At 43.7% G+C, this 26,142-nt stretch overlaps 3 protein-coding genes across 5 annotated transcripts in view; 1 reads left to right on the top strand and 2 right to left on the bottom strand.

The window, feature by feature from the left end:
• The window catches only part of LOC110983176 (arylsulfatase-like), a 183,305-nt gene that overhangs the window by 137,680 nt on the left and 19,483 nt on the right, over positions 1-26,142 (bottom strand). The window lies entirely within an intron of this gene.
• LOC147800659 (arylsulfatase-like) lies at positions 13,884-24,827 on the bottom strand. Of its 2 annotated transcripts, none has more exons than XM_087140504.1 (8): positions 24,689-24,827; positions 22,505-22,693; positions 22,001-22,140; positions 20,490-20,651; positions 19,276-19,388; positions 18,544-18,766; positions 17,045-17,209; positions 13,884-16,388 (listed from the first exon to the last, which is right to left on the bottom strand). In XM_087140504.1, exons 2-8 carry the CDS (start codon positions 22,624-22,626, stop codon positions 15,745-15,747), a joined length of 1,569 nt encoding a protein of 522 aa, XP_086996630.1. In that variant the 5' UTR covers positions 22,627-22,693; positions 24,689-24,827; the 3' UTR covers positions 13,884-15,744. The 2 variants fall into 2 exon arrangements, with proteins under 2 accessions (XP_086996630.1, XP_086996600.1); XM_087140474.1 differs by having other exon boundaries at positions 24,584-24,724.
• LOC147800658 (BTB/POZ domain-containing protein 7-like) overlaps positions 24,800-26,142 on the top strand; it is a 51,682-nt gene continuing 50,339 nt past the window's right edge. For both annotated transcript variants that reach the window (XM_087140243.1, XM_087140206.1), the window contains exon 1: positions 24,800-24,933. The gene's annotated coding sequence lies outside the window, so the exon portion shown is untranslated. The remainder of the gene's footprint in view (positions 24,934-26,142) is intronic.

Raw genomic sequence — 26,142 nt, 5'->3', positions numbered from 1 at the left:
GCAAGGGTGCACCCTCAGACGTGTACGGACGTACGTGTAGTCCGGGAACTCTCTCATATTGATGCGCGCGCATTTAATTGACCAATTAAGGAGAAGCTGTCAGGGAGATTTGTGCGTAGCCCCTTGCGCATTTTGCTACATGATGCACTATTGTAGCGTTGTAATCACTCTGTCTTTGCAGAGCAAAATTCTGTGCGGTATAACTTGGTTAATGCTTTTGTTATCTACGTAAATATGAACCACCAGAAGCAATTCTCTGAAATTGCCAAGTGGTTAAGCTCCTGGTTATCAGATCGTCAGACGATGGGTTCGAATCCCACTGCTGACTTTTATTTTCCCAAAGCTTGCTGTCAGTCAGTAGCTATAAGAGACTCTAATTCACCCCCGCCAAATACCAACAGTACCTTAGCCCTCGGGGTAAGCTCTTCTGCTGGGACTGTCCGCGAAGTCCAGGTGAGCGCCTTAGTACAGGTTCGAGACGTATGGCCGACTCGGCGGCCATGGCTTAGGGGCTTGTCTCGTGTCCTCCCTTGCATGGTCGCTCGAACTCTTTTTGGAGTTAAATGGATGGGCAGGGAGGAAGTGTGGTGGGCCGGGAACCCCGAGATCCCAGAAGAGTCCTATATGGAAGCCGGTAACTGCGATTCCTTGCGAATTTCAGGAGTCCGTGCGCCTGAATGCTTGGTCAACACCACATAACTTTTCGATTTTGCCCTCATCTATTTTTTATCTGGTTTTTTTTTGGGGGGGTTGTTGTTTTTTTTTGGGGGGGGGTTGTTTTTTATATTTCCTGGGCGCAAAACTACCAAGGCAATTTTCTAGGTTGAATACGTGCATTTTTTTTAATCTATAATCTGAATTTGCAACTTTTTATTTCAATACAACTACAATTAATTTGTTTTCATGTAAACCCTCAAAATGCACCTTTCTGTCTCAGTTGACCTCGCTTTCAACTTTTGTTTCACTGTTTTGAGAGGTGCTTTAATGATTTTTTTTTTCACGACAATGAGCATTCCCATATTCAAGCACAACAGCCACGCTTTCCCAGTAAGGGATAGGAAGGGTTGGGGCTAGGGTTAGGGGTAGGGTTAGGGATAAGGTTAGCGATAGGGTTAGGGATAATGGTTAGGGATAGGGTTAGGGGTAGGGTTAGGGTTAGCGATAGGGTGAGGGATAATGGTTAGGGTTAGGGTTAGGGTTAGAGATGGGGTAAGAAATAGGGATAGGGTTAGGGTTAGAGATGGGGTAAGAAATAGGGATAGGGTTAGGGTTAGAGAAAGGGTGAGAAATAGGGTTAGCGATAGGGTTAGGGTTAGGGGTAGGGTTAGGCAATAGGGTTAGGGTTAGCGATAGGGTTAGGGTTAGGGGTAGGGTTAGGGATAATGGTTAGGGATAGGGTTAGGGATAATGGTTAGGGATAGGGGTAGGGGTAGGGTTAGGGTTAGCGATAAGGATAGGGTTAGGGTTAGCGACAGGGTTAGGTATAATGGTTAGGGGTAGGGTTAGGGTTAGCGATAAGGATAGGGTTAGGGTTAGCGACAGGGTTAGGTATAATGGTTAGGGTTAGGGTTAGGGTTAGGGATAGGCTTAGGGTTAGCGATAGGGTTAGGGTTAGGGTTAGGGGTAGGGGTAGCGTTAGGGATAGGAATAGGGTTAGGGTTAGCGATAGGGTTAGCGATAGGGTTAGGGAAGGGGTTAGGGATAATGGTTAGGGTAGGGGTTGGAGTTAGCGATAGGGTTCGGGATAGGGTGAGGGGTAGGGGTAGGGTTAGCGATAAGGATAGGGTTAGGGTTAGCGACAGGGTTAGGTATAATGGTTAGGGGTAGGGTTAGGGTTAGCGATAAGGATAGGGTTAGGGTTAGGGACAGGGTTGGGTATAATGGTAAGGGTTAGGGTTAGGGTTAGGGATAGGGTTAGGGTTAGGGTTAGCGATAGGGTTAGGGTTAGGGGTAGGGGTAGGGTTAGGGATAGGAATAGGGTTAGGGTTAGCGATAGGGTTAGGGTTAGGGATAGGGTTAGGGATAATGGTTAGGGTTAGGGTTAGAGTTAGCGATAGGGTGAGGGATAACGGTTAGGGATAGGGTTAGGGTTTGAGATGGGGTTAGAAATAGGGTTAGGGATAGGGTTAGGGTTAGGGTTAGCGATAGGGTTAGGGTTAGGGGTAGGGTTAGGGGTAGGGTTAGGGTTAGCGATAAGGATAGGGTTAGGGTTAGCGACAGGGTTAGGTATAATGGTTAGGGTTAGGGTTAGGGTTAGGGATAGGGTTAGGGTTAGCGATAGGGTTAGGGTTAGGGTTAGGGTTAGGGGTAGGGGTAGGGTTAGGGATAGGAATAGGGTTAGGGTTAGCGATAGGGTTAGCGATAGGGTTAGGGTTAGGGATAGGGTTAGGGATAATGGTTAGGGTTAGGGTTAGAGTTAGCGATAGGGTTAGGGATAGGGTTAGGGGTAGGGTTAGGGTTAGCGATAAGGATAGGGTGAGGGTTAGCAACAGGGTTAGGTATAATGGTTAGGGTTAGGGTTAGGGTTAGGGTTGGGGATAGGGTTAGGGTTAGCGATAGGGTTAGGGTTAGGGGTAGGGGTAGGGTTAGGGATAGGAATAGGGTTAGGGTTAGCGATAGGGTTAGGGTTAGCGATAGGGTCAGGGATAATGGTTAGGGATAGGGTTTGGGTTAGTGATAGGGTGACGGATAATGGTTAGGGATAGGGTTAGGGTTAGAGATGGGGTTAGAAATAGGGTTAGGGATAGGGTTAGGGTTAGAGATGAGGTTAGAAATAGGGTTAGGGATAGGGTTAGGGTTAGAGATGAGGTTAGAAATAGGGTTAGGATTAGAGATGGGGTTAGAAATAGGGTTAGCGTTAGGGTTAGGGTTAGCGATAGGGTGAGGGATAATGGTTAGGGATAGGCTTAGGGATAGGCGTAGGGACAGTAGGGTGAGGGATATTGTTGGCGTTAGGGTTAGGATAGTGCGATTGTTGAGGATAGGGTTAGAGAAAGGGGTATTTTGAGCTATATTCTTACATCAACATTTGACACAACTGAATATACGACAACTGAAGTCAACATATTAAAAACATGTTTTTAAAATGACAGGAACAGTGCTCTTTTTTTCAAGTACAAAAGGAAGTTGCTGTAAAGAGGCTCGCTTCACCGGCAAGGTATCTGAAGAAATTAACCACGTATCAGATTCACCACAAAATATAAAATGTTATTTAGCAGAACTGTTCGGGGCCCGATTCACTTTCCCCCGGAAAAAAACGGCCTGCACGATACTATTGAGGGTGCATTTCGCGAAATGGTTGTATTTCTGCGCGCGAGCTCATGACTATTCTGTGATCCCACGGGTTCTTACAATTAGACATGCCATAATCAGGAGGGATAACAGAAACATTTCTATAAATCCCAACTTTGGGACTGGCAGTTTCCAGTTCGCGTTATTTCTTTCGCAAAAGCCCTAAATTGAGGGAATATTTGGATAGAGGCGGGCGGCGACAATCAGAGCTGGGCGAATAGTTTTACTACTTCGAAAGTATCTTCGAGGAAAGGCGAATTAAAACAAATCGTGGCTAAAATCCATCAAATTGAAAGGAAAGGTGATCATTTTGGCCATGATCTTGAATTTCCGGAGAAAAGGAGACAAACCTCCGAATGTCAACAGGCGGCGCTTTTTCGCTCTGGTTTGTGTGTGTGTGTGCATTCTATGGGCGCGTATTATGGTGTAGTGCAACCTGCGAGAGTTCAGGGCTGCACCACTACAAATAAATTCCCACAGACAGCAATGATAAATCCCCACACTTCACAAATATTTAGAAACTACTCACAACTCTCACAGGTGTCCAGGCTGCACAGAAAAACGACGATCGACGTGTCCCCTTTCATTTTCCTTTCAATATTTGGGGGGTTGACCAATGAATTTTTGAGAAATTTTCACCAGAAGCAGACCACCCCTAAAATGAAGAAAATGTATCTGCCCAGAAAAGTGGCCATTTGGAAAAACCATCCCTCTGAAAAACGGCCAAATAGTGCCACTTACGGACCCGACTGCACCCAAGTTGCTCATAATTGCAAGCCCAAAATCCGGGCCGGAGGTTCAGTGCCACATTTCTCCAATGCCTCGATTTCATGACTCTCAGGACTCTCTACTATAGAATATTTTGAGTGTATAACTTTTATTAATGAACTCGGCGGACACATTTAAGGCTTTTTTGGCAAGGGTGCACCCTCAGACGTGTACGGACGTACGTGTAGTCCGGGAACTCTCTCATATTGATGCGCGCGCATTTTATTGACCAATTAAGGAGAAGCTGTCAGGGAGATTTGTGCGTAGCCCCTTGCGCATTTTGCTACATGATGCACTATTGTAGCGTTGTAATCACTCTGTCTTTGCAGAGCAAAATTCTGTGCGGTATAACTTGGTTAATGCTTTTGTTATCTTCGTAAATATGAACCACCAGAAGCAATTCTCTGAAATTGCCAAGTGGTTAAGCTCCTGGTTATCAGATCGTCAGACGGTGGGTTCGAATCCCACTGCTGACTTTTATTTTCCCAAAGCTTGCTGTCAGTCAGTAGCTATAAGAGACTCTAATTCACCCCCGCCAAATACCAACAGTACCTTAGCCCTCGGGGTAAGCTCTTCTGCTGGGACTGTCCGCGAAGTCCAGGTGAGCGCCTTAGTACAGGTTCGAGACGTATGGCCGACTCGGCGGCCATGGCTTAGGGGCTTGTCTCGTGTCCTCCCTTGCATGGTCGCTCGAACTCTTTTTGGAGTTAAATGGATGGGCAGGGAGGAAGTGTGGTGGGCCGGGAACCCCGAGATCCCAGAAGAGTCCTATATGGAAGCCGGTAACTGCGATTCCTTGCGAATTTCAGGAGTCCGTGCGCCTGAATGCTTGGTCAACACCACATAACTTTTCGATTTTGCCCTCATCTATTTTTTATCTGGTTTTTTGGGGGGGGGGTTGTTGTTGTTTCTTTTGGGGGGGGGGGTTGTTTTTTATATTTCCTGGGCGCAAAACTACCAAGGCAATTTTCTAGGTTGAATACGTGCATTTTTTTTAATCTATAATCTGAATTTGCAACTTTTTATTTCAATACAACTACAATTAATTTGTTTTCATGTAAACCCTCAAAATGCACCTTTCTGTCTCAGTTGACCTCGCTTTCAACTTTTGTTTCACTGTTTTGAGAGGTGCTTTAATGATTTTTTTTTTCACGACAATGAGCATTCCCATATTCAAGCACAACAGCCACGCTTTCCCAGTAAGGGATAGGAAGGGTTGGGGCTAGGGTTAGGGGTAGGGTTAGGGATAAGGTTAGCGATAGGGTTAGGGATAGTGGTTAGGGATAGGGTTAGGGGTAGGGTTAGGGTTAGCGATAGGGTGAGGGATAATGGTTAGGGTTAGGGTTAGGGTTAGAGATGGGGTAAGAAATAGGGATAGGGTTAGGGTTAGAGATGGGGTAAGAAATAGGGATAGGGTTAGGGTTAGAGAAAGGGTGAGAAATAGGGTTAGCGATAGGGTTAGGGTTAGGGGTAGGGTTAGGCAATAGGGTTAGGGTTAGCGATAGGGTTAGGGTTAGGGGTAGGGTTAGGGAAAGGGTTAGGGATGGGGTTAGGGTTATTGGTAAGGGATAGGGGTAGGGGTAGGGGTAGGGTTAGGGTTAACGATAAGGATAGGGTTAGGGTTAGCGACAGGGTTAGGTATAATGGTTAGGGTTAGGGTTAGGGTTAGGGATAGGGTTAAGGTTAGCGATAAGGTTAGGGTTAGGGTTAGGGGTAGGGGTAGGGTTAGGGATAGGAATAGGGTTAGGGTTAGCAATAGGGTTAGCGATAGGGTTAGGGTTAGGGATAGGGTTAGGGATAACGGTTAGGGTTAGGGTTAGAGTTAGCGATAGGGTTAGGGATAGGGTTAGGGGTAGGGTTAGGGTTAGCGATAAGGATAGGGTTAGGGTTAGCGACAGGGTTAGGTATAATGGTTAGGGTTAGGGTTAGGGTTAGGGTTAGGGTTAGGGTTAGGGATAGGGTTAGGGTTAGGGTTAGCGATAGGGTTAGGGTTAGGGGTAGCGGTAGGGTTAGGGATAGGAATAGGGTTAGGGTTAAGGATAGGGTTAGGGTTAGGGATAGGGTTAGGGATAATGGTTAGGGTTAGGGTTAGAGTTAGCGATAGGGTGAGGGATAATGGTTAGGGATAGGGTTAGGGTTAGAGATGGGGTTAGAAATAGGGTTAGGGATAGGGTTAGGGTTAGGGTTAGCGATAGGGTTAGGGTTAGGGTTAGGGGTAGGGTTAGGGGTAGGGTTAGGGTTAGCGATAAGGATAGGGTTAGGGTTAGCGACAGGGTTAGGTATAATGGTTAGGTTTAGGGTTAGGGTTAGGGATAGGGTTAGGGTTAGCGATAGGGTTAGGGTTAGGGTTAGGGTTAGGGGTAGGGATAGGGTTAGGGATAGGAATAGGGTTAGGGTTAGCGATAGGGTTAGCGATAGGGTTAGGGTTAGGGATAGGGTTAGGGATAATGGTTAGGGTTAGGGTTAGAGTTAGCGATAGGGGTAGGGATAGGGTTAGGGGTAGGGTTAGGGTTAGCGATAAGGATAGGGTGAGGGTTAGCGACAGGGTTAGGTATAATGGTTAGGGTTAGGGTTAGGGTTAGGGTTAGGGATAGGAATAGGGTTAGGGTTAGCGATAGGGTTAGGGTTAGGGGTAGGGGTAGGGTTAGGGATAGGAATAGGGTTAGGGTTAGCGATAGGGTTAGGGTTAGGGATAGGGTTAGGGATAATGGTTAGGGTTAGGGTTAGAGTTAGCGATATAGGGTTAGGGATAATGGTTAGGGATAGGGTTAGGGTTAGAGATGGGGTTAGAAATAGGGTTAGGGATAGGGTTAGGGTTAGAGATGAGGTTAGAAATAGGGTTAGGGATAGGGTTAGGGTTAGAGATGGGGTTAGAAATAGGGTTAGGGTTAGAGATGGGGTTAGAAATAGGGTTAGCGTTAGGGTTAGGGTTAGCGATAGGGTGAGGGATAATGGTTAGGGATAGGCTTAGGGATAGGCGTAGGGACAGTAGGGTGAGGGATATTGTTGGCGTTAGGGTTAGGATAGTGCGATTGTTGAGGATAGGGTTAGAGAAAGGGGTATTTTGAGCTATATTCTTACATCAACATTTGACACAACTGAATATACGACAACTGAAGTCAACATATTAAAAACATGTTTTTAAAATGACAGGAACAGTGCTCTTTTTTTCAAGTACAAAAGGAAGTTGCTGTAAAGAGGCTCGCTTCACCGGCAAGGTATCTGAAGAAATTAACCACGTATCAGATTCACCACAAAATATAAAATGTTATTTAGCAGAACTGTTCGGGGCCCGATTCACTTTCCCCCGGAAAAAACGGCCTGCACGATACTATTGAGGGTGCATTTCGCGAAATGGTTGTATTTCTGCGCGCGAGCTCATGACTATTCTGTGATCCCACGGGTTCTTACAATTAGACATGCCATAATCAGGAGGGATAACAGAAACATTTCTATAAATCCCAACTTTGGGACTGGCAGTTTCCAGTTCGCGTTATTTCTTTCGCAAAAGCCCTAAATTGAGGGAATATTTGGATAGAGGCGGGCGGCGACAATCAGAGCTGGGCGAATAGTTTTACTACTTCGAAAGTATCTTCGAGGAAAGGCGAATTAAAACAAATCGTGGCTAAAATCCATCAAATTGAAAGGAAAGGTGATCATTTTGGCCATGATCTTGAATTTCCGGAGAAAAGGAGACAAACCTCCGAATGTCAACAGGCGGCGCTTTTTCGCTCTGGTTTGTGTGTGTGTGTGCATTCTATGGGCGCGTATTATGGTGTAGTGCAACCTGCGAGAGTTCAGGGCTGCACCACTACAAATAAATTCCCACAGACAGCAATGATAAATCCCCACACTTCACAAATATTTAGAAACTACTCACAACTCTCACAGGTGTCCAGGCTGCACAGAAAAACGACGATCGACGTGTCCCCTTTCATTTTCCTTTCAATATTTGGGGGGTTGACCAATGAATTTTTGAGAAATTTTCACCAGAAGCAGACCACCCCTAAAATGAAGAAAATGTATCTGCCCAGAAAAGTGGCCATTTGGAAAAACCATCCCTCTGAAAAACGGCCAAATAGTGCCACTTACGGACCCGACTGCACCCAAGTTGCTCATAATTGCAAGCCCAAAATCCGGGCCGGAGGTTCAGTGCCACATTTCTCCAATGCCTCGATTTCATGACTCTCAGGACTCTCTACTATAGAATATTTGAGTGTATAACTTTTATTAATGAACTCGGCGGACACATTTACGGCTTTTTTTGCAAGGGTGCACCCTCAGACGTGTACGGACGTACGTGTAGTCCGGGAACTCTCTCATATTGATGCGCGCGCATTTTATTGACCAATTAAGGAGAAGCTGTCAGGGAGATTTGTGCGTAGCCCCTTGCGCATTTTGCTACATGATGCACTATTGTAGCGTTGTAATCACTCTGTCTTTGCAGAGCAAAATTCTGTGCGGTATAACTTGGTTAATGCTTTTGTTATCTTCGTAAATATGAACCACCAGAAGCAATTCTCTGAAATTGCCAAGTGGTTAAGCTCCTGGTTATCAGATCGTCAGACGGTGGGTTCGAATCCCACTGCTGACTTTTATTTTCCCAAAGCTTGCTGTCAGTCAGTAGCTATAAGAGACTCTAATTCACCCCCGCCAAATACCAACAGTACCTTAGCCCTCGGGGTAAGCTCTTCTGCTGGGACTGTCCGCGAAGTCCAGGTGAGCGCCTTAGTACAGGTTCGAGACGTATGGCCGACTCGGCGGCCATGGCTTAGGGGCTTGTCTCGTGTCCTCCCTTGCATGGTCGCTCGAACTCTTTTTGGAGTTAAATGGATGGGCAGGGAGGAAGTGTGGTGGGCCGGGAACCCCGAGATCCCAGAAGAGTCCTATATGGAAGCCGGTAACTGCGATTCCTTGCGAATTTCAGGAGTCCGTGCGCCTGAATGCTTGGTCAACACCACATAACTTTTCGATTTTGCCCTCATCTATTTTTTATCTGGTTTTTTTGGGGGGGGGTTGTTGTTTTTTTTTTTTGGGGGGGGGTTGTTTTTTATATTTCCTGGGCGCAAAACTACCAAGGCAATTTTCTAGGTTGAATACGTGCATTTTTTTTAATCTATAATCTGAATTTGCAACTTTTTATTTCAATACAACTACAATTAATTTGTTTTCATGTAAACCCTCAAAATGCACCTTTCTGTCTCAGTTGACCTCGCTTTCAACTTTTGTTTCACTGTTTTGAGAGGTGCTTTAATGATTTTTTTTTTTCACGACAATGAGCATTCCCATATTCAAGCACAACAGCCACGCTTTCCCAGTAAGGGATAGGAAGGGTTGGGGCTAGGGTTAGGGGTAGGGTTAGGGATAAGGTTAGCGATAGGGTTAGGGATAATGGTTAGGGATAGGGTTAGGGGTAGGGTTAGGGTTAGCGATAGGGTTAGGGATAATGGTTAGGGATAGGGTTAGGGTTAGAGATGGGGTAAGAAATAGGGATAGGGTTAGGGTTAGAGATGGGGTAAGAAATAGGGATAGGGTTAGGGTTAGAGAAAGGGTGAGAAATAGGGTTAGCGATAGGGTTAGGGTTAGGGGTAGGGTTAGGCAATAGGGTTAGGGTTAGCGATAGGGTTAGGGTTAGGGGTAGGGTTAGGGATAAGGTTAGCGATAGGGTTAGGGATAATGGTTAGGGATAGGGGTAGGGGTAGGGGTAGGGTTAGGGTTAGCGATAAGGATAGGGTTAGGGTTAGCGACAGGGTTAGGTATAATGGTTAGGGTTAGGGTTAGGGTTAGGGATAGGGTTAGGGTTAGCGATAGGGTTAGGGTTAGGGTTAGGGGTAGGGGTAGGGTTAGGGATAGGAATAGGGTTAGGGTTAGCGATAGGGTTAGCGATAGGGTTAGGGTTAGGGATAGGGTTAGGGATAACGGTTAGGGTTAGGGTTAGAGTTAGCGATAGGGTTAGGGATAGGGTTAGGGGTAGGGTTAGGGTTAGCGATAAGGATAGGGTTAGGGTTAGCGACAGGGTTAGGTATAATGGTTAGGGTTAGGGTTAGGGTTAGGGTTAGGGTTAGGGTTAGGGATAGGGTTAGGGTTAGGGTTAGCGATAGGGTTAGGGTTAGGGGTAGGGGTAGGGTTAGGGATAGGAATAGTGTTAGGGTTAGCGATAGGGTTAGGGTTAGGGATAATGGTTAGGGTTAGGTTTAGAGTTAGCGATAGGGTGAGGGATAATGGTTAGGGATAGGGTTAGGGTTAGAGATGGGGTTAGAAATAGGGTTAGGGATAGGGTTAGCGATAGGGTTAGCGATAGGGTTAGGGTTAGCGATAGGGTTAGGGGTAGGGTTAGGGTTAGCGATAAGGATAGGGTTAGGGTTAGCGACAGGGTTAGGTATAATGGTAAGGGTTAGGGTTAGGGTTAGGGATAGGGTTAGGGTTAGCGATAGGGTTAGGGTTAGGGTTAGGGTTAGGGGTAGGGATAGGGTTAGGGATAGGAATAGGGTTAGGGTTAGCGATAGGGTTAGCGATAGGGTCAGGGTTAGGGATAGGGTTAGGGATAATGGTTAGGGTTAGGGTTAGAGTTAGCGATAGGGTTAGGGATAGGGTTAGGGGTAGGGTTAGGGTTAGCGATAAGGATAGGGTTAGGGTTAGCGACAGGGTTAGGTATAATGGTTAGGGTTAGGGTTAGGGTTAGGGTTAGGGATAGGGTTAGGGTTAGCGATAGGGTTAGGGTTAGGGGTAGGGGTAGGGTTAGGGATAGGAATAGGGTTAGGGTTAGCGATAGGGTTAGGGTTAGGGATAGGGTTAGGGATAATGGTTAGTGTTAGGGTTAGAGTTAGCGATAGGGTGAGGGATAATGGTTAGGGATAGGGTTAGGGTTAGAGATGGGGTTAGAAATAGGGTTAGGGATAGGGTTAGGGTTAGAGATGGGGTTAGAAATAGGGTTAGGGATAGGGTTAGGGTTAGAGATGGGGTTAGAAATAGGGTTAGGGTTAGAGATGGGGTTAGAAATAGGGTTAGCGTTAGGGTTAGGGTTAGCGATAGGGTGAGGGATAATGGTTAGGGATAGGCGTAGGGACAGTAGGGTGAGGGATATTGTTGGCGTTAGGGTTAGGATAGTGCGATTGTTGAGGATAGGGTTAGAGAAAGGGGTATTTTGAGCTATATTCTTACATCAACATTTGACACAACTGAATATACGACAACTGAAGTCAACATATTAAAAACATGTTTTTAAAATGACAGGAACAGTGCTCTTTTTTTCAAGTACAAAAGGAAGTTGCTGTAAAGAGGCTCGCTTCACCGGCAAGGTATCTGAAGAAATTAACCACGTATCAGATTCACCACAAAATATAAAATGTTATTTAGCAGAACTGTTCGGGGCCCGATTCACTTTCCCCCGGAAAAAACGGCCTGCACGATACTATTGAGGGTGCATTTCGCGAAATGGTTGTATTTCTGCGCGCGAGCTCATGACTATTCTGTGATCCCACGGGTTCTTACAATTAGACATGCCATAATCAGGAGGGATAACAGAAACATTTCTATAAATCCCAACTTTGGGACTGGCAGTTTCCAGTTCGCGTTATTTCTTTCGCAAAAGCCCTAAATTGAGGGAATATTTGGATAGAGGCGGGCGGCGACAATCAGAGCTGGGCGAATAGTTTTACTACTTCGAAAGTATCTTCGAGGAAAGGCGAATTAAAACAAATCGTGGCTAAAATCCATCAAATTGAAAGGAAAGGTGATCATTTTGGCCATGATCTTGAATTTCCGGAGAAAAGGAGACAAACCTCCGAATGTCAACAGGCGGCGCTTTTTCGCTCTGGTTTGTGTGTGTGTGTGCATTCTATGGGCGCGTATTATGGTGTAGTGCAACCTGCGAGAGTTCAGGGCTGCACCACTACAAATAAATTCCCACAGACAGCAATGATAAATCCCCACACTTCACAAATATTTAGAAACTACTCACAACTCTCACAGGTGTCCAGGCTGCACAGAAAAACGACGATCGACGTGTCCCCTTTCATTTTCCTTTCAATATTTGGGGGGTTGACCAATGAATTTTTGAGAAATTTTCACCAGAAGCAGACCACCCCTAAAATGAAGAAAATGTATCTGCCCAGAAAAGTGGCCATTTGGAAAAACCATCCCTCTGAAAAACGGCCAAATAGTGCCACTTACGCACCCGACTGCACCCAAGTTGCTCATAATTGCAAGCCCAAAATCCGGGCCGGAGGTTCAGTGCCACATTTCTCCAATGCCTCGATTTCATGACTCTCAGGACTCTCTACTATAGAATATTTGAGTGTATAACTTTTATTAATGAACTCGGCGGACACATTTAAGGCTTTTTTTGCAAGGGTGCACCCTCAGACGTGTACGGACGTACGTGTAGTCCGGGAACTCTCTCATATTGATGCGCGCGCATTTAATTGACCAATTAAGGAGAAGCTGTCAGGGAGATTTGTGCGTAGCCCCTTGCGCATTTTGCTACATGATGCACTATTGTAGCGTTGTAATCACTCTGTCTTTGCAGAGCAAAATTCTGTGCGGTATAACTTGGTTAATGCTTTTGTTATCTACGTAAATATGAACCACCAGAAGCAATTCTCTGAAATTGCCAAGTGGTTAAGCTCCTGGTTATCAGATCGTCAGACGGTGGGTTCGAATCCCACTGCTGACTTTTATTTTCCCAAAGCTTGCTGTCAGTCAGTAGCTATAAGAGACTCTAATTCACCCCCGCCAAATACCAACAGTACCTTAGCCCTCGGGGTAAGCTCTTCTGCTGGGACTGTCCGCGAAGTCCAGGTGAGCGCCTTAGTACAGGTTCGAGACGTATGGCCGACTCGGCGGCCATGGCTTAGGGGCTTGTCTCGTGTCCTCCCTTGCATGGTCGCTCGAACTCTTTTTAGAGTTAAATGGATGGGCAGGGAGGAAGTGTGGTGGGCCGGGAACCCCGAGATCCCAGAAGAGTCCTATATGGAAGCCGGTAACTGCGATTCCTTGCGAATTTCAGGAGTCCGTGCGCCTGAATGCTTGGTCAACACCACATAACTTTTCGATTTTGCCCTCATCTATTTTTTATCTGGTTTTTTTTTGGGGGGGGGTTGTTGTTTCTTTTTTTGGGGGGGGGTTGTTTTTTATATTTCCTGGGCGCAAAACTACCAAGGCAATTTTCTAGGTTGAATACGTGCATTTTTTTTAATCTATAATCTGAATTTGCAACTTTTTATTTCAATACAGCTACAATTAATTTGTTCTCATGTAATATATATTGATTGTAAATGGTATTGTAATATATATATGATGCACTACTGTAGCGTTGTAATCACTCAGTCTTTGCAGAGCAAAATTCTGACTAAAAGCAGTAGTTGGGAAAGCCATAGGCTAATAATATATAGAGTAGCTTCTTTTCAGCTTAAATTTTTTGAGGAGGAGTCGATGAGGTTAAATTTCAACTTTGTGAAATATAGACACTTATTTATATCAACAGGCTTTTTGAGCAGTGGTGAAATATCATGCCTAACTTGGGATTATCTGAACGAATGTCTTCATGGATGCCAGGATCCTTGAAAACAAGTAACATCCTTGAAAAAGGAATGTGCAAGAAACAATTGCCTTCCCGGTATTATATCATGTGGTTCCTTGATAACTCATTGAGTGTGACTCACCATTCCCAATCCAGGCTGAAGTGGGTCATTTTGATGCTTGACAATTCCTTTCTCCCTTTGTGAATTTCACACTCAACAGGAATCCAGAGTAAAAAATATGTGTGGTAAAGCCACACAAATATGTCGCATGAATTCTCCTGAGCCGGTGACAGGCCAAGCACATATTAATTATTATTTTATTCCCTTGTTAAAGTTCATATGAACACTCTTCTTATTACACAAGGAAACATTTATATGAACTCACCTAGAAATAAGTATGTTAATGGCAGACATCTTTGAAACAGTTAAATTCAAAGACTCAAAATACGTAATACAGACTTTTATCATTTGAAAATATACTCAGTCCAAATTACATTAATTTTCTAACAAAGAATGGTCTAACAACTCAGTACTCTTTCTTCCAGTAATAAAATAACAAGGATGCCTCAAGCAGTAATATTGTTTGTATACCAAGCTTCACATTCTTTTCACAACTGTCATACAGTTCTTTCCAGTGGCTGCACAATTATCCTTAATAAAATGCAACAAAAACACTGGAAGACCTTAGAGGTCTTTTGTGATACATTTTGCTTTGAGCACCATCAACCAAAAAAATAGTCCAGAGCTAACATCCCCTCAGCGGATCTACACAATCTTATACTGCAATCCTTGAAGATCAATCATTCTGCTTAATTTAATCTTATTTTGAGTTTTGCCATTTCTGAAGGTATTTTGATGCATTCAGAAGAATAAAGCATTTTAACTTTCTAGAAGTGCACATTTCAATAAAACCAACCCCAAAGGATGTCGAGTTGTTTTCTTCAGAACATGAAGAAGACCATTGCACACAATAGTGAATGAAAGAAAATTGTTGCCCGGACCCCTGAATGTATTCAAATCCTGAGAAAGCTCTGCTGGACAATTGCACTCATTCTGAGACAGTGTTCAAGTTACAGTAGTAACGGACGACATGCCAAAAGTTGGATGCTGTGTGGAAATTCCAGGGTCTGAAGTCTGACAAAGCTAAAGTGTTCGGAGTTCAACTCACTATCTAAAATAACATCTTATAAAACATGGTCAAAACTAATGGGCCTTTTGTTAATCCCCCATATTTACTTTCTGGTGTCAAATTCAACAACCCATTTGCTGGAAATTTTAACTAACCTTTCAACATGTACTTTTACCTGTATGTAGAAAACACCTTTCAGTAGGAAAACCGTCAGTGCAAACATCACCTTGAACAGCAAGCCCCTTGAAAAAGTGACAGCCTTCAAATACTTGGGAGCCACCCTCATGAAGGACGGCACCTGCATGGCAGGAATTCGTACAAGAATCACCACAGCCACTGCAGCAATGGCCAGACTGAACAGGGCATGGAAAAGGAACATCAGCTTCCAAGCTCTACAAGTCACTGGTTATCTCCATTTGCTGTATGGGTGTGAGACATGGACACTACTGGCAGACACAGGATCCAGACCTTTGAAACCAGATGCCTGAGAAAGCTACCTGAAAGAACATAAAACCAGTGACTACATGTATGTAAGAAACTTAGTCAGTACGCTTGTGGGCCACCTAGAACCCCTACTGGCAACTGTCAGACATCAAACACTGGCTTGATTTGGCCATGTCACCAGGCACAACACCCTCTCCAAAACCATCCTACAAGGAGGAGGATGGAAACATAGGCGCCAAGGGAAGAGCTGGTCCGACAACATCAGGGACTGGACGGAGAATACCCTTACAGACCTGCTCTCGATAGCTGCTAACAGAACCGCTTGGAGGACGTCTACTTCTTCTGTCCTCAGATCCCCCAATGACACATAGTGTCGAGGGCTTGAGGTGAGATGAGGAGAAAATACCGCTCACAAAATAAACACTAAAGTGATATGTGGAATTGAGGCTGTGAAAAAGCATTTTATCCCACACAAATTCCTAAATACTGCATAACTTTTGGAAGATACAAATTTAATTGTTGGGGGGGTCCCCCAAGCTTTTTTTATTTCAGTGATGAAAAACAATACGTAGCGAAATATGTCCTTTAGTTTTAAAAACAGTTTTTACTGTAATAGTTGGCCCTGCAAAAACAATAAGGAGGATTACAACAAGGTATGACAGGTGAACCCATGTATTCATCATTGAAGAGTGGCAACCCGTGGACCATTCCAGCCTGGTGCTCAGAGACCAAACGATCCACCTTGTCCAAAATCTCCACGTGCTCTTCCACTGGCAATGGGTAGGCCTCCTCAGGGTCTTCGTCCAAGTCAAACAGGAGAGGGGGATCGTGGGTCGTCACGCAGGCACCGTAGCAAACTCCGCAGTGAAGGGTTCCCATGTAGTCAGGTATGCCGCTCGGCCTACACAATGCTGACAGCGCCTCGTCTGTGAGGACCTCCTGTGTGTGGTAATGCACTTTGTATCGCCCATGCCGTACTGCCATGATACGTTTGCCACAGTAGTGGAACAGGGCTTGGTGGGGTGACCGGCCCCCGTGTAGTAACACCTCCTTGATGCTCCGCCCATCGATGATGCGATCTGTGGGTAGGGACCCTCCAGCGAGGTCTACAGCGAGGCTGAAGAGATCCATGGAGCTGATGACTTCATGGTTGGTGACATCAGCTGGGATAGTGCCTGGCCACCAGGCTATGGAGGGTACGCGCACACCTCCCTCCCATGTCACGCCTTTAGATCCTTGCAAATAAGGAACAACAGGTTGAAAATACTGAACACCATTAAAGTACCATTTCTGTGTTTAACCTGCCCTTTTTGGCACAAACCTAAAGTTAGCAGTTTGTCACTCAGTCATTTTTTAAGGCACTATGTGAGCTCTTTCAATTGTGGATTTCTCCCTTCTGAGCAGTTCACAATCACCACTACCCTCAATTCATACACCCACGCCTACCGTAAGCACACACTGAGCGGCAAATTCACCATCGCAAGGTAAAGGAATTGTCCGAGTCTCACCTGAGAGATAGCTCTTGATGAGCTTGATCACAAAGGGGAAACGTTGGGGACTGCAGTAATAACACCACAAAAGGGTAGGACACTATCTCAATCTGTGGTAACACACAGTCCATAAATCTCAATGCAAAAAGTTCATTAATCAATGAAAAATACCTCCACTCATAGTACACAGGAGTAGTCTAAGAAGATTTCTACTGTTTTGAAAGTTTGGAATGAGTTGTTCCTGAGTGTCCCACATCATCTTTGGTCACTCAACAGTAACTACTACACAACTAATGCTTAGTCTCGACAAGTGCGTTTGGTTTGGTTGGGGTAACATTATACTGTCTGTTCTCTCTTTCTTGTTACAAAGTTTGGCTGTTTTCTGGGTATTGGCTTCTTACCTTTGAGGGGACCGGATACACCCGCCTCCTTGCACATCTCACGCTCTGGCCCGTGATCAGACAGGAATATGGCTAGTGTGTTCCTCTCAAGATTCAGATCTCGCAGGAGCTGCAACATCTCACCTACCGCCCAGCTCATCTCATTTATGTTGTCTCCATAAAAGCCTGATCAGCATAAGCCAACATTATAAAAATTCTGAAAGTATGTGGTTCAGAGGTGGACATTAAATTGTATTTGACATGGCAAAGAGACCAGAGCAGTGAATAAGACTACATGTTGAGTATATTCTCATATACCTGCATCTTACATCCTGTAGACCTTCAGGTATTTTCCATGCAAAAGTGGAAATTTGCTCATGCTATTACCAACCTGTAAATTTTTAAACAAAAAGAGGTCTTTTGAAAAAACAAAACCACAATGGAAATAATAAGTAGTACCATTAAATCCACTTTAATTTGTTTGTAAAACTGCTTTCTGTTTAAAAATTATGATTAACAGGGAGGTTGGGAACGGCATCACAACATTTCGACTTTTGAGTGGGATTGACCTTAATGTTGTTTACAAACAAGTTTACAGTAAATTCGTCCTCAGCTGACAACGCAGCTTCTGCCTCTTATCACACATTGTGCTACATTAGTGTTAAGATGGAAGTAGTTAGGGTTAGTATTAAGCGGTAGTGTTTAAAGAGCACCTCCAAGGAAAACACGTTTTCTCTGATTTTATTATTCAAATAAATAAGGAAGCATTCAAATCCCATGCGGTGTCATTTGTCTTCTGAGCTCAAATTTATAACAAGCTTAAAAGGGTTTTTTCTGTTCAAGCCAAGATGCAAATTTTGAATGCAGATTGGACATTCTGAGAAAACAGAGACGAGGGGAACCTTCGCCTTGTGTTCGTAGTGGATAAACCCTTGGGCATACCAAACAATGGCTACATGCATTATTTGGCATATGCAGGGATTATCAACAACAAACACAAGGCGAGGGTTCCCCTCGTTTTCTCTGTTTTCTCCAAATGACCAATCTACATTCAGAATTCGCATCTTGGCATAAACAGAAAAAAGCCCTTTTAAGCTTGTTATAGGTGAGCTCTGAAGACAAATGATACTTCATTCGATTTCGATGCTTCCATATTTCATTTGAACAGATAAAATCAGAGAAATCATGAGGTGCACTTTAATATTTATAAGTGGTAGTGTGTACTCTTCACATGTACTATTTACATGTTAGAATTTAGTGGTTCCAAGTACTCATTACTTAATGCTTTAGATGCTGCTTGAGATTTATTGAAAAACTTTATATTTTTTTTAGCCGCCGGTTGAATGAAAACCACCAGCTGCCAAAAACAAAACCTGTGTTGTTGCACAAGAAAAGTCCATAGACAGAATGCAAGTTCATACATTTTTGAGGATTTCTTGAGACAAAGAACTCACGCAAAAACAACAAATTCTAATATGTATATAGCTGAAGTATAGCCTGATTGTTTGTATTCATATTACCTCGCCTTGAAGAGTTCCTAAAAGCCGCCGAGCTGAACATATTGGAATGGGTGTGCGGGAAGGAAAAGTAGAAGAAAAAAGGCTCATGCTGGTGGTCATAGATGAAGGCCTTAGCGTCCAGTAACATTGCCGAGGTGAGGTTGTGATGGCTAAATGGCTGCTGAAGCATGGTGTCGTTGTAGTATAAAAAGCAGCTGGAACGGTCCACAGATGGAAGCAATCTCTGTCAGAGAGCAACAAGCAACATCTGCATGTAAGTCAGCACAGAGGGAGTGCCAGTCAGTCTGGTTATTTTCAGTGAGGCATGAGAATCAGGACTTTGGAGGCAAACTCAGATCAGGGGCAGATCTTGAACCAAGTTCTAGGGGATGTGGGCCAAATTTGATCTTTTGGAGGGGGAGCCCAAAAAATTGGACATACAGAAAGTTTGGCTCCTTTGAGGGGATATAAATGGTCCTTGTTTCTCCCCTTTCCCACCACCAATCCACCAATGGTCTCGGACAGCCTGAGCTCCCTGAACTGTTTAGGGTCTACACTTGGCAATTCCGTGCTTATGTGTAGGGAGTTCTGCAACATGCTGGGTCCCCCACTGAAATATGCCTGGCAAAAAGGAAAGAGGTGATGAAGGAGAAGGGGAAGAAAAACCAGTAGATGAGAATCGAAGAAAACCATTCAAAAAGAATAGCAACATTCCAAGGTTTAGGTGAAATCTTGGAAGATAGTGTTGCTTACCTTAGTTAGATCACATCGCCAGACATTTGAAAATGGCAGAATCGTGCCGACAAAGTCAAAACCATGGTGCATTGGTAAATGATTTCCATCAGTGGAATTAAACTCATTGATACCTGGAAAAATTAGGAAAAAATGGCAAGAATACTGCTCTTATCAACAGTAAAGCTCGTGTTACTGTGTCTAAAATAGTGATAAAATTCAGTACTATAGTCTAGGCCTGTGCTGAATATCCGAATTATCGATCAATTACCGAATATTCCAATATTATTTTCCAAATTTGAATATTCGAATTGCAAAATTCATGAAAAGGGAGAATTTTCATTTGTTTTAAATGAGAAAAGTTGCACTATGGAGGCTTGTTGCAAGCAGATTCAAATGAAAAGCAAATTACTCATTAACAAATTTAAAAAGGAACAGAAATTTTCAACGGGGAAAGAAGTATTGCTTGTCTCTTAAATTTTGCTAAATCGTGGCTGCAGATACTCCTGGACATAAGAAGCTATTATAGTGATTATAATGTACAATTGGGTGTGTTATTGCAACTGGTTTTATATATGGTTTGTTCATCGACAGTCTGCCGATCAGAACAACCAAATATTCGGATATTCAATCGAATTTAATGTCATGTATTTGACTTGAGAATTATTTGAATTGATTAATCCCTACTATGGTCCCTATCTGCTGGTCAAAAAAAACCTGAAGATAGGAGTTAACCTTGGAATTTATCTGGAAAGGATATTTTTTCATAAGAAGGTTCATAATGCCTATTATCTTACAATGTTTTTACAAAGGATGCTGAAGTTGTCTTGCTAAATTATGGTGGCGCTGTTTCAAGTTATAACTATTATTTGAAAAGAAATGAATTTAAAACGTTCAGGACTTGCAATCAATTGATAGGAGTTGATATCACCTTCCATCAGTTGCAAAACTGCTGTATTTCTGAATGTGGTTCAGCTACTTTTGGCATTTGATTTGAGGAATATTTCATTGTGTAAAATTGAGAAATAGAGTGATTTGAGCAATCACGAAGGTTGGTTCAGTGTTTTCTCAAAGCAAGAATTCCTTAGTCATGACACAAAGTGGAGTACTGATAGTTACCACATCACACACATTAATCTGTGCATTACAGATTACTTTGTGGTGCATCAAAGCCATCCACTTCATAACTTTGTGGTGCAATCATCCTATGGTTGGTACCGTAGTAGCAATCCTACCAAGATGCCACTTTCCGACCATTCCAGCTGCATAGCCGCAGCTCTTCAATGCTTCTGCAATGGTTATCTCTTCTTTAGGCAGGCCAGTTGAGGACTGGCTCACGAAGACAGGATAGGGTTGTTGATGGTCGCCATAGAGACCCACGCGAACCGGGTACCTGCCTGTCAGGGAATTTACCAGAGGACAATCTCAGACTGTGGACGATGACGGTTTTGGAAAGTTCTCCTGCAGATGTAAACATATACTGTCCCCCCTGCTCATGTGGTTCATAAATTACTACTATAACCATAGAAGAAGGACACAGAAGGAGTTGGAAATGCCCAGGCCGTAACATCTTGCCAATTACCGCTTTGTGGCATGCCTGGTGTGTCCATAGCAAGGGTGCAGCGAACACTTGTTTCACAACCACCAAACCCCTTTGAACCCTATGATCTCCGTCGCAATCTGTTGCTAGTAATCTACATCCTTAAAACTTTGTGCACTGAGGTATAGGAAATTGAATATTCATGCATTTGTTAGTGCTTGGTATGATCTCATGACAACATCACATTTAATGCGTGGATTACGCTGTGTGCCCTAAATCTACATGTGCAGTCACTGCCCTTAATGAGCGCTTTCTTCTGGAGTTATTTTGGGAATAAATAGCCCAGTTGTTTAAAAGATTTTGTGTTTTATTTGAATCATTTTTATTCTGGCATTTGTACAAAAAAGTATTTTATGAGATTTTACGATCACTCCCTGTGATGAAATGGCGCATTTTGTTACTTATGAACTTAGCTATCTAATAAAAGTCAACATTTTGTTGGCCAGTCTTAGCCAAATTTGTACCAAGTCTTTTTTGTCCGACTCGGCAGCGACGATCATTGAACACTTTGAAGTGACAGAGTTGCAACTCCTTCTGTGTTCTTCCTCTATGCTACAACCATTCTCAAATTCCAAGGTGTCATCAACTAATCAAATATAATAACCAAATGTGCACAGCCTCATTTCTATCCTGTGCATGGACCTCAAATTTTAATTCAGAGAGCACAATCACGAGACATTACTGACTTGGTACATCAGATATATGTGAAACACAGGCTTTGGAGTTTGAGGAGCATGAGTGTTAAATTCTGGAAGAACGCATTACTTGAAAAGGTGGCACTGCTTCAACAATGCCAGGAATGAAACCAGGATCAAGGATTTTCGCAAAATGGGGGCATGATCCCAGATCATCCAAAAGGGAGGCATGAACAAAAGCAGCAATGGGAACTTGCCTGCGAGCACGAAGCCCTTACGCTCTTACAGCGTAGGGTCTGGAGCATTTTAGGATTCTAGGCACTCACAGGTGCAATTCAAGGCAGTATGACCCCCCCTTCTCCCTCTCTCCCTCCTCTTCTTTTTTTATTCATTTATTTATTGGGGGGTGCCAAAAGGGGACATGCACACCCCCCCCATTCGCCCCTGATGAAAGCCTTCTAGTTGCAGTCACTGCCTTACTCTACAGTGATGTGCGAGTCCATCTTCTTACCAGTCAGCATTGCACCACGACTAGGAGAGCAGAACAACGCCGGGGCATACCACTGGGTGAACCGTATACCTTCCCTTCCCATCTGATCGATGGGACCAAACTCCTGAGTGGGATGGCCATAGGAAGATAGGTCTCCATACCTAGCACAGGGAGAAGAATCCAAAGGGAACCTAGTCAAAAGTATATGCCATTTCCCTAATGCATAGTTGCATGCCTTACACGTAATAAATGATAATGTTAGAACTACATGTACATTGTACAAGTAGGCGTACTGTCATAACAAAGGTGAAAAAAAGAAATTGACTGGAAGGGATTTGAACCTGCAACCACTGAAATTCTGTGTTACAGATTCAAATCCACTCTAATAAATTTCTTTACTTTTACCATATTATGTGAGCACTTACTACATTTACGTAGAGTTTGACAACTAAGAATATATTCAGAATCCCAAGAAAGGCTTGGATGAGTGTGCATAACATGAGAACAAAGTATCGTAGTTATTACCCAAAGTCATCTGCCAAGAAAATAATGATGTTGGGTTGATCAAGCGGTGAGCGCAAAGCACCCGCCATGTATGACACCACAACAGCGTAGAACACCAAAATGGTTTGCAACGGACTCTTCATTCTGAGGGCATTACCAGACTAGAGCAACTTGATGTTCTCTGCAGTCCAGTTTTTGAGCTACAGGTATCTAAAGACAAGAAAAAAATAAAAGACAAGGAAAATAAGGACTAATCAGCAAACATCTGAACTTCACCGATCAATAAAGCCCCACCCTGTTGTGTTCTAACCAATCACAGCTGTGATTTATACCCAACATGCATGCATAAAAGTCCAACATGTGTACATGCATGTATCCCGCGTGGCTGGAACACACAGTGTGGCACTGGAGAAGAGTATGTGCTGACAGCCCATGTGTGGAGTGGGCAGGGCTTACTGAATCAGTCTACTGTAGCCTGCTAACCTCATGTCTGCATAAAGCTTCTCCATGTTCCATATTACGGCCCCAGTAGCTGTCCCAGAGGGTTCCCCCCCCCCGCCGCCACCACCACAATTGTTGTGTTTGGGTTTATTTCAGTTTTAGGTGCACCCCTCCTCTTCTACTGGGCACCCCCCCCCTTTGTAAATATTGCATGGGTCACCTTATAGACATTTCTCACAGTTTTTTATTCACAATCACTGCTCGTGATCAATTTGGGAGTTTGAAAGGTTCAATCTAACCTATTCCCCGTCTGTTTGCAGTAGAGTTCTGCTTTGCAAAAGTTTGTTTGTTTTTCCGGAATGCGACCAATGAGCCCGGAACTGCACGTGGCCATATCACATCCCTTGTACCTTGTACTATTTATGTTTCCAAAAGGGTGTTCCATTTATAGTGCAGCCACCAGCAACCTGTGCCTATTGACACAATTAGATCCAATCGGACACCTGTCACCGCATCCCCCGCCCTAGATAAAGGTTCAACCCTGATTATCATCATGCTCGTCATATTCTGTAATCTGTCAAAGAGAGGTCAAGCCAGAAAGCCTGACCACCTCTGATGACTGAAGTCTGAAAACATTAAGGAGACTGCTGCTTCTTCCCATTGTAGCTGGGACAAGTGGAGGTATTTTGGACTGGAAGGGGAATTCGACCAGCTTTATACAAAAAACAACCCAGCTGGTTGAATTTCTGGCTTATGTGGTTGAAAATCCCTACATGTACCTTTCATACCCTATTACAAAATCAGCCTACTACCAACATACCGTACATGACAGTTACAATCACTGTCTTTCCAATGTCCCACAGAAACAGCTAATTCCCCTATTTTGACAGCTTGATGCACAGAGCAAAGAAAAGACTCAAAATGTATTTCATCATATTCATGTGGACTGAATTTATGAAAACACTTTCTGCAAGGCAAAGTTAACAAGAGGGCATAGAATAAACTGGAAGGGGACTGATTAATCAGTCCAGGGGGCCGGGGACACTTCACCTGGGTAATTCTGTCCCCTGAACTGTACTTTTGAAAAGCAGGACTTAGACTTTTGTTCCTAATTTAATATACTGTTATAATGCCAATGTGAGACGGTAACTACTTATTTGGATATTCCTCTCCCCCCCACACACTTTCATTGGTAATAAAGGCTGATAATATGCAATTCATTGAGGGAATTCTCTCTCCAGACAGTGACTGCAAATGCAATCTTGTTGTTTTAGTTATTGATTGTAATTAATAATTGCAATGTTGATGAATGTAATAACTTACATGTACATTTCACTTTACTTTGTGACAAGCCAATGGAAAGTAATTTCTATGTGAATTTTTGCATGGACAATGACAAATTGGAATCTAAATCTGACAAGAGGCATGCTAGAACCAAGACTAGACCAAGGCCTGCATGTACATTTCGGTGTCGGCTGTCGCGTCTTGAAATGAGACTATGTACTGCGAACTGTCCGTACAAACAACGGTCAGATTGGTACAAGCACAGCAAATGTGTAGTCTCAGTGCAAGTACATTTTGTACAACCACGGTCTGGATCGAAGATTGTACTACGCGGCGCTGCACCGGCCCCTACAACAACAGCGAATGTAGATTTACCTTAGCCACCGCAAGCGGTTTTCCGACCATTCACTGACTCGTGGTAGCTGTGATCATGCTCTGATTTAATCATACTTGTGTTCCTTCCTCCATGCTTGTACTCACCGAAATATTTACAAATTCATTAGAATTTCCACAGTGTGTTGTTTTGCTTGCTATCGATAGCAACCTCAAATCACACACAGCAGCTTGAGTCAGTTTCATCCAAACGAGGTTGTTATTATTTGCCGCATAATGTTCTACCAAGTCCTGGGGTCGAGTATGAAGCTGAGATGTCACCACAACTTAACCGGTTAACTGAGGCAGACTGATCGGCTATACGATTTGGCAGGTTATTTCCTTCAAAAGCAGTAAGTATTTGCCACTGTCATGATTTCACAGAAAATCATTGATCTGTCACTAACATATTTATTTACATGTTACTTGTGGTTTGTGATTTAGAAGTCGGGAAGTGGTGCTTTTATTCATGAATTGCTTGCCAAAATTCTGTGTTGTGATCTCTGCAGCATGGCTAGCCCACGCCAAACGTAGGTCCTCTACGTTGTAGTAACATGATGACGAGCGGGTTTCCATTTATAGCAGTTTACGTGCGTGCACGTGTATACATCGTATACATTACATGGCCTAGGCCTAATCCGACTGTCGTGATTGTATTGTCGTTAGACTCCCCAGAGCTTTGGAAGTCACGAAGCCGTGGTTTTATCCGCACGGTAGCCCCATTACTTTATTAATATTAGTGTGGCACGGACTCTCACTCCCGATCCATCCTTAGCCACACATCCGTATATGCAATTTCGTGTTGGCATACAGAAATTTTCGGCACACCCACTTATCACCGTGGGCGCAATTTCTTTTGCACACAGAGATGATCCTTAGCCTCTCCGCTTTCTTAGCACCATTTATTGAATGATTTCACTCACGTTCTGGTATTTTTCAGTCTTTTTGCCTTCACCCATCCAATCTCTGTTCTATGGCTGTTCCATGTCAAGACATAAATACACGGACTGAGCGATAAGATACATGTACTACATGTGCCAATGGGCTCTTCCAAAACTTTGGCCGCAGTTTAAATTCCTGACATGGAATAGCCGTCGAGACGATGAGGGGTCAAGTGACGTAATATTCCACGACCTTATTTTAAAGATGGCGACTGTGAGAGCGAGTCCGTAAAATTGAATGGGTGAAGGCAAAACGACTGGAAAATACCAGAACAACGTGAGTGAAATCATTCAATAAATGGCGCTAAGAAAGCGGAGAGGCTAAGGATTATCAATTTTTTTTTTCAAATTACATCGCCGTTTCCAGATGCAGTTTGCAGATGTTTGAAGATCTTTGACAAATAATTATCCGAACAGTTATAGGTAAAATAAGTCAAAATAGGACAAAAATCCTTCGACGGGATCGCTGTATCACAGTGACCTCATGCAAGAAACTTACATGTACATGTATGTAGACGGGCTGCACGTGTAATGTGGAAAGTTCTCACTGTGGAGAAACCACTTGCAGCATGCTTGAGATTCGTTCCCACCGCTGCACTGTGCTGCTGAGAGATACACAGT

The sequence above is a fragment of the Acanthaster planci genome, linkage group LG01, assembly GCF_054643075.1.
Source record: "Acanthaster planci isolate LZ-2023a linkage group LG01, COTS_SCS, whole genome shotgun sequence".
NCBI lineage: Eukaryota > Metazoa > Echinodermata > Asteroidea > Valvatida > Acanthasteridae > Acanthaster > Acanthaster planci.
The sequence above is the reverse complement of the archived record's forward strand: the minus strand, read 5'-3'. Positions and strand labels throughout refer to the sequence as shown.

Excerpts from the sequence above, each read along its gene's own strand:
- LOC147800659 (XM_087140504.1), bottom strand. The coding sequence starts at position 22,626 with ATGAAGAGTCCGTTGCAAACCATTTTGGTGTTCTACGCTGTTGTGGTG. Across the intron at positions 22,141-22,504 it reads TTCTTGGCAGATGACTTTGG|GTATGGAGACCTATCTTCCT; the intron begins GTAATAACTACG and ends TCCCTGTGCTAG. Across the intron at positions 17,210-18,543 it reads TAGGAACTCTTCAAGGCGAG|GCTTTTATGGAGACAACATA; the intron begins GTAATATGAATA and ends TATGCTGATCAG.